This window comes from Neolamprologus brichardi, chromosome 7 (assembly GCF_056152115.1).
Source record: "Neolamprologus brichardi isolate AB-2024 chromosome 7, ASM5615211v1, whole genome shotgun sequence".
Classification (NCBI taxonomy): domain Eukaryota; kingdom Metazoa; phylum Chordata; class Actinopteri; order Cichliformes; family Cichlidae; genus Neolamprologus; species Neolamprologus brichardi.
The window spans coordinates 62,248,441-62,257,030 of record NC_142110.1 but is presented as its reverse complement, the minus strand read 5'-3'; the positions used below and the strand labels follow the sequence as shown (position 1 = coordinate 62,257,030).

Genomic DNA, 8,590 nt, shown 5'->3' with positions numbered 1-8,590 from the left:
GGCTTTTTGTACGTACACTCGTAGCGGAGCAGACATTGCACTGTGCGATCGTGCAGCCGGCCTCGGCGTAAGAGGTAAGTTTTTATTACTAGTTTTTATGGTGCCCCCTTACAAAATAGTGAATGGAAACATGTTCGAAAACAAAAAGCACTAGTTTAATCTGACATTCGAACAAGCCCGACGCGGTATAAGTTGTTAAATCGGTTGCTATTGGCCGGTTTGGAGCTAACCGTGGACACGCCTATGTAGAGTAGCTGTTTCGGTGTTCCAGAGCTGTACGCGCGGGCCCGCAAGAGGTATGAACACTCAAAGCAGACGGGGTATTTATAGCAACTGGTGAACAGGCCACTACCAGCTGGCCGATCAGCTAACGCCTGGAAATATAAGTTATCTGACGCCTAACATTGGCTGGCGAGGAGACATGCTACGTATGTGAACTGTCTGTGCTAGCAGAGGCTGAGTCAACATTAGCAAACATGACACAAGCTAGCAGCAGCTAGTTAGCTAGAGTTAAGTAGTTAAAAATTAGCTTTTCCGTATATTAACGTTACTTGCTCATATTTCCCCAATCCCCCTTTACTTCTGACTATATTTACGGGGGCCCCGAACTACTTATGTGTGGTCGCAATTCGGGGTATGCTGCTCGCAGTCTACTGCTAATGTGCAGAGCGCTCGGATTGTTCCAGTAACAGCCGTGTATCGTTATGTGGGAGCACATGACTTGGGCTGTCAGTGTCACCCGAGCGGAGGGATCCGTTGCAGCAAAATATACTTTGGTTCATTCAGTTAAGTAATTTTAACATTTATTTTTCTCAATGAAATGGGATCTATATGCTAATTTTTTTGTGGTCTTTAGTTAAAAACACATTTTTCTTTAAATTTTTTTTAACGGAAATCAAAACAATGTGTGTACTGTACAGTCTATTGTACTGTTTGCTGCTTTAAGAGCTTGATTCTATAAAACAATACCCCGAATACTGTCTTGAATTATGGTAGTGAGGGCTGTCCAAGAGTTTTTTCAGAAATCTGAAGCTTATGTTGACATCTGGTGACTCTAAATTAGTTTTGATATAAGTGGGAGGCTGCTGCTGGTGGTGGTGCTGTTGTTGTTGTTTTTTCTATGAATTGCCCCTTTTCTTATCTCATTACGTTTGTCTGACTCGCTCTCTCCCACACGCTCAGTGTGAGTTGCAGGGTGATTCAGGATGGTGGACCAGCCTTTGTGGGAGCAGATAGGATCCAGCTTTGTGCAGCACTACTATCAGATGTTTGACTCTGACAGATCACAACTGGGATCTATATATGTGAGTTGGACTTGTCTTATGTAGGTGTTTATGAGTAAACTCTTGCTGTAATAATCTCACTGTCCTTAATTTTGAGTTTATAATCCTAATGATTTAGGTATTGTCCAGTCAGGTCACTTTATGTATATGGCACATTTTGAAGTGTTTTACAATTACAAACACATAGCTTGCATAACAGACAGGGAGCATATTAAAAATTATAATTGAGAAATATGTCAGACAACAGTTAAAAAATAAATAAATTGAAGTGGCAGACAGTTCGAGAGCCTAGGGGCAATATTTGCAAAGTTTTGGTCGTTTTTAGTTTTTATGTGAGAAAAGGACACCAAGAGAAGTTATTGTGATGATGATCTCAGTGACGTGATGTGGAGTTAAAAGATCTGTAATATATTTGTTGAGCTAATCCATAGAGGGCTTTAAAACAAATAATGTTTAAATATATTTAAAACTTTACAGGTTGCCAGGGCAGCTTAGCTAAAACAGCTTTGCTCACTCGTACGAGATGAGCAGCTGCGCTTTGAACCATCTGTAAATGAAAGAAAGTGCAATTGGGCAATCCTACACACAGGGAATTGCAGTAGTCCAGCTGAGAGGTGATAAAGGCATGGATAACGCTTTAGATCTTTAGATACAAAACTAGTTTTCATTTAGTAATGGTTCTCAGTTGGGGAATGTTGTCAAGCAGCTTTTGACAAAATTCCTGATTTGATTGTTAAAAGTTAAGGAAATTAAAGCACCAAGATTTTTAATGACAGCATCGACATATCTGGATAAATGAACAAGTAACTCAGTGAAGATGTTTGTGGGGCTGGGAGGGCTGAATAAAATAGCCTCAGTTTTGCTGTCATTTAGTTCTAAACAATGCGACAAGACTGATTCAGAAAACATGGTTAATGAAAAGAATAGTGTTTTCTAAAAAGTTTGTGTTGATTTTTACCCTAAATCCCTCCTGTCTACATAGTAGCATGTTTCGTTTAGTTCACTTTTTTTTAATATGCACATATGAAATACATTTCCAGTTTAAGGGAATTCACTGTTTGGAAGCATTTTAAAACAAATAGATAAATGTGTAAACGTTTCTAGAGCCAGTGAATAATTGTCCAATATTGACCAGAATATATCTGGATTTTGATAATCGAGCAGGTCTAGACATCAGCCTTGCATTGTCAGACTTACTCCTGAAGTTGTGGTGATGCTTGTGGTCATGATGATTATTATTTGGAAGCATGTTGTTTTCACTCGCACATACCATGCACATTTGCAGGCCATGGATCTTTGGATTTAATTTTTTTTCCCTCTATAGTTGAGAACTTGTGATTATAAAGTGCTGCCAAAGGCACAAAGGTAAACAGCTTGTCAATAAGTTCTTAGTTTAGTTGACAGAAACTGTCACATTTTGTGTTCTTTGACTCCATCTTTTCAAATGTGTGGAACTTCTGTTGAAAATGTTTTTATTTTTTATGATGAAATTGGTTTGTATATAATAAAATCTGTCTTGAAACAAAATAAGCAGTTTTGTCTATACATTGTACAGGTATTATTCAATAATCAGAACATTGAGTAACCCCTAGCTTTAGTCCTTGTGTCATTATATGGCCCTCAGGGCACTCATTCTATGAGTGATTTAATGAGTAGGAAAATGAGTCTTTTTCTATGTGCTGTCTTCACATTCCTTATTTGAGGGAAAAAAAAGGTCTCAAAAAGGAAAAGTCATTAAATAAACCTACTTATTAAAATGATTGTGCAGGTTCAATTTTATGAATCAAAGCATTTACATAAGGCACTTTTTCACATCAACGCAGCCCAAAACCCCTGACAAAATAATTACGTTGGTTGTAACAATCTGTGATTTTAAACTGTACATGTCAGTGTCTAATTGATGATGTTTTAAGGAATCTGCTGAGTCATGATGTGGGTTTTCATCTGCACATTACATCCTCTTCCACTTTTGTGCTGATCACTCTTTCCCACTGTCTACACAGATCGATGCATCATGCCTTACGTGGGAAGGACAGCAGTACCAGGGAAAAAGAGCAATTGTCGAGAAACTCGCTGTGAGTACATTTGCTAACCTATTGTCTTATACAGAGGTCACATGCATGCAACAGGTGGTTAGTGGCTTAAGTGAGATGTGTAGTGGCAGTGTAAGCTCATGCACAGTAGAAACCAGGTTAAACTGTGATATGTGATCATTAAAAGAAGATGGCTAATGTACACAGCTGTAGTGATTATTAAATCTCTATATGTAACATTTATATCAAAATAGTTTGGAATACTTCAGACACATCTTAAGTAAATGTTTTCACTGCCTGATATACCTGTATTAATTTTTCTCTTGTGTATCTTCATTATCTGTTTGGACCAGAGTCTCCCATTTCAAAAAATAGCGCATAGTATAACGGCGCAGGACCATCAGCCAACTCCAGACAGCTGCATCTTGAGTATGGTTGTAGGACAGCTTAAAGTAAGTAGCACTATCACAATGTCATTGAATGAAGCGTGACAGGATTCACTGTTTTACAGCTAAATTGTCACACATTGAGCTATACAGTAAATAAGGTTGTTTCCCTTATTCTTCCAGGATTTGATCAGTGCTTCTTAATTTAAAACTACATTTTATAGGTTGAACATGATGAGAAAGATTTTAGTGTGTGAGCGTGTGTGTGTTTAATGTAGAAACTGGATTTGAAGCACTTTTTAGGCAAAAATGTTAATCCAGTAAATGATAACGTAACTTTCAACTGACTTTTTGTTCCCATCATGTTGGCAGTTGGTGGTACCCCAGTCAGTTTTCTTCATTCTCTTCAGCTGAACTGGGTTCAAACTACGGATCTTTTTTTTCTCTCTCTTCTTTTTCTTAAGGAGAAGAAATGAGACTTGTCGATAAGTCTAAAAGTAAGAAAGCGCTCAGAAAATAAAAATTGAGGAATATTTAATTGTTGAAGTGAAACATTGTCCATACAAATATTACATATAGTATGCCTAAGAGTAATTTGAAACCATTTACCGCATTCAGTTCAGATTATAAAGGCCACTTCAAGAAATATTAATATAGTTCCAGATGTCCCCTAAATGTACATTTCAAGTTTTGGTCCAAAATACAATTCTGATTTTTGTTTGTTTGTTTTTTTTAACCATGATATATGCCTCTAGTATAACTAATTTACTCCCTAAAGAGCTCAGTCTTTAACAGTGCATGTCAGTGTCTGTATTTTAGTTTTTCTGTTGTCCGACAACAATAACAGATATTTTTAAATGAGAAAAAATTTACTGTGAGTTCAGCTGTGTTAAAATGAGTGTCGGATGTAGGACAGAAGCAAACTAATGCACGTGGCTAACAGAAAGCCAGCTAAGTTTACTGGCACTGAAGCGCATAAAACCACATAAACTCAGAAATACACACCCAGTACCTCTCTGCTGGTTATAAATCACTCCTTGCACAATTTGTGCTCAATTTATAGTCTTCCCTCAACATTTAATTTTTCCTCAGAGCTCGAGAGTGTATGAGAGTGTGTGTGTGTGTGTGTGTGTGTGTGTGTGTGCATGTGGAAGAGAGATCAAAGTTAATAATTATGTTAGCCACATTAGCCCCACTAGGAAACAGCAGGGTGGTTCTGCTTCTGTGGGGACACTTTGATCTAAAGTATTTTATAGGATTTTCAGTTCTTCGGGTGATGGGAAATTTGGTAATTTTTCTTATTTTTAAGCTGTATTTAGCATATCTACACGCCCAGGGTATCTTTGTGTTATCTGGATTCACTTACCCTAACAATGGCAGTAAGGATGACTAATCACAGAAAGCTGGGCTATTAACACAGTGTTTACCAATTTAGACTGTAACTACTTGAATAGGATGGTGTTGGCAGCATTTGATCAGACACAATTATGGATTAAGTGTACTGACAGCAGAGTGTCTGATTTTTTAAAAAAAAAGAAAGAATATAAGACTATAATATGGGGAAAAATATGAAGAGGTTAAATACATATTACAGACTGAAAGTAACAGCAAAACAGTGCTATGAGAGGAAAAGCACTGTACAGTAGTTTAGCGTTAAAGAGGAAGAATCAATGTATGAGCTTTAAGTGCTTTAGTCAATAAAACTGGAAGACTGCAGCTATATTATTTTTGTTTTGTTATTGTTGTTTTGTTATTGTTATTTGAAGCCATGAAAGAATGATGACAAAAATACAGCCTGTGCAAGTTACCAAACCCATCAATATTACAACTTTATTATTAAGACATGGGATAATCTGATGGGTCATAATTGAGTATTTAATTAAATTAATATTTTAAAAGGAAGTTTGTATTCTATAAACGGAACAGTCTGAGAGTAAAAAATTAAATAGGAAAAACAGAAATTGAATTCAAATGTAGGCTTAATCTATGTGTAAATTTGATATAAGGTCATCAAATGCAAATAGGTGTAGATCATATATTAATGCTTATGGAGCAATAAAATAATTTTAAAATTGCTTGCAGGTCACAAAAAAGATCAAAGAATAAAGTTGGGTCTAACCTAAAATTCATTACTGAGGCTTATCAAGAAAAGATGGACTTTAGATGCCATTTTAAAAAAAAAAAATTAATAAAAAAACTTAACTCTCCTATCTACTCATTGAGGTCTGTGAAATCTTCCAGCATGGTGACACTGCTTTTAGGAGAACTGATTTTTCAGAATGTTTGGACATAGTATGGTGATATACACTGGTAAGGAGTTTACAACCCTCACTGTACAAAGAAAACCAGGGTTAACCCTGATATTACCTGGAAAACTGCTTGAGGTACAGGCCTCTTAACTCCACTAGCGAAAAATGAACAAAACACACTGACTTTATCTCAGGAGTTGCTGTATGACAATAGTCTGGTTTAACTTGGTAAAATACCAGTCACACAAACAACCTAGCCTAGAAAGGCAGCAACAGGTTGTCTATTCTTTAAATACATTTAAGGCATTTACATTTCTTTAAATCTGCTTGGATCAGGAAGCAATGATCAGCAAGGGGGAAGGCTTATGGTTCCATTCGAGATTTAAACTTTCCACAGTTCACACTTTATACCTCATGGTAAAAAATACAAAAATAGATTTTTAGGATAGTTTGCAAAGTGTGGTTAATGTTAGCAGTGCTAGCACCGGCAGGCTTCTTTTGCAGGTATGCATACCTGCATTGCTTCAGGCGAGTGATTATATGGCATGTTACTTTGACACAGACATGCATATGAAATGGAGAGAGAGATGAATAGATGTACACTTCTGACATATCCTAGACCCAGATGTTAACTGGGGCTATAGATTATTAAAATCACAATAATTTTGATGACTGGTATTTCTGTTGTTGGCCTCATTAGTCAGTAACAAGTATCTAGATGACTGTGTACACACCACACTAGAAAGAACTGTTGAAATTTTTAAGGCAAAGCTAGCTTTCCTGTGAACAAAGTCTCTGTTTACATTCTGAAAAATTGTTTCTACCTATTCAAAAATGTTTCTTAAAGTGATATTTGTAGGAGTATTTACTGATCACCATACACTGTACTGATTTTACTGTTCCATTGGTGTATTTCTGCTGTGTCTGACAGTATGAAACAGAGGCATCCAGTTCAATAAAACAATATGAATAACAGTATAATTTTATTGTAGCAGGTGTTCTTTACTCTAAATGTGTACCTTTGATGAACTAGCCTCAATCAATAACAGCTTTGTCATCTGTGTGTGTGTTTGCAGGCAGATGAAGACCCCATTATGGGTTTCCATCAGAGTTTCATCCTGAAGAACATTAACGATGCATGGGTGTGCACCAATGACATGTTCAGGCTGGCCATTCACAATTTCGGTTAACCTGCGTCTCCACTTTGGCGGGCAGGGGCAGCCATAGTGAAGGTCACTGTGTGAAATATGGAGGGAGGAGAAGAGAGAGCGCTCATCCCTCCCTCACGGCTGTTTCATTCACGCCTGTTTTGACAAACAGGCAAACACCAGATTCTAGATGTCAATCACTGAACCTCATCCAGACGGGTTTTCAGACCAGCCCAGCCTGTAGAACTGCAACGTGTTTCTTTGCTGAGAACCGGCTGACCAATCAAACGCCCCTGTCTGCCACTCTGCTGATCTGCATGATGCTGGGAACCCCCTCATTACAATACTCAAGCCACCCGAAGGACAAACAGCTGACCGATGCCATTAACTCCGCTCTGCTCGCCTCTTTACTCTACTCTAACCCATTCTACTCTACTGTTGACTCCACTGCTGTCAACTCAGTTCTATTAGCACTGTTGTTGACTGGTTTGTAGTCCCATGTTCAGGTTCAAAGATGGCTTCTTCAGTTTCCTTTTCACATATTTGTTTTTAGATGCCACTTGTGTGTTTACATTAGCTCGCCTTAGTGTGTTAAATAGAGTTTTATCTTTCTTTACACAACTGTTAACTTTGCCATGATTCATTTGCTCATGGATGACAAAGGTTGACATTGCTGTGTTTTGCTCTGACCCCGCTTATTTTCTCTCTCTCTTCTCTCTCTTTCACACACATCTGGCAGTTAAACATGGACTACAGCCACGATACACAATAAAACCTGGACTTTTTTTCTTAATGGTGTGACCTTGTCTTTCCATATCATGCTGTGGTGCCTCTTTAATTATAAACTTTTCGTAAATGTTAATATTAGTTTTGTCTTTAGGTTGTTTTTTTTCTTGTTTAGATGATTAATAGAAGATCAGCTAGATGCTCAGTGTCCATCATTTTATGACTTTGTTTTTAAAAGGGGACCATGTAGTTTCAGTGTAAATTCACATTTTAAACCATGTATTTAAAGTCTGCACTGTCTAAATGACGGTATGTTTTTACTACCAAGAAATAACCAATTAACCAAACTAGCAAAATTCAGTTAAATTTGGAAGGATGTTTAAAAACAACACTAGGAATTGTAAAAACAAATTTAGCACGATCCTGGTTGGTTTTAAGACCAGCCCAACGAAATTATAGATATAATTTGAAATTATCGGTCATCTGAGGAAATGTCTTATTGTGAGATTATGATGTTTAGTACACCCTGAGTTAAAGAGCCAGATTCTGTAACACCAGATAGCCTCAGTGAGAAACCCTCTTTCAGTCATTCTCACAATGTCATGCATACATGTATTGCTCATTTTGACATTTAGGGACCATAAAGGTTTTATTAGCTGCCGCTTGCTGGTCTGATATGATCAAAAGCGTGATGTCACAACACAAAACCAAACCAAAAACAGCTGCTAAAAGGAGACATTATGTACGACGCCGTTGATAAAACTA

General features: G+C 37.3%; 1 protein-coding gene across 2 annotated transcripts; it reads left to right on the top strand.

Annotated features, from left to right (window-relative positions):
* Window positions 1–7,892, top strand: nutf2 (nuclear transport factor 2). Of its 2 annotated transcripts, none has more exons than XM_006797412.3 (5): window positions 1–74; window positions 1,183–1,304; window positions 3,287–3,358; window positions 3,670–3,768; window positions 7,028–7,892. In XM_006797412.3, the coding sequence occupies exons 2-5, from the start codon at window positions 1,206–1,208 to the stop codon at window positions 7,139–7,141; spliced, it is 384 nt and encodes a 127-aa protein (XP_006797475.1). In that variant the 5' UTR covers window positions 1–74; window positions 1,183–1,205; the 3' UTR covers window positions 7,142–7,892. The 2 variants fall into 2 exon arrangements, with proteins under 2 accessions (XP_006797475.1, XP_006797476.1); XM_006797413.3 differs by lacking the exon at window positions 1–74 and adding an exon at window positions 217–296.
* The last annotated feature ends 698 nt before the right edge of the window (window positions 7,893–8,590 follow it).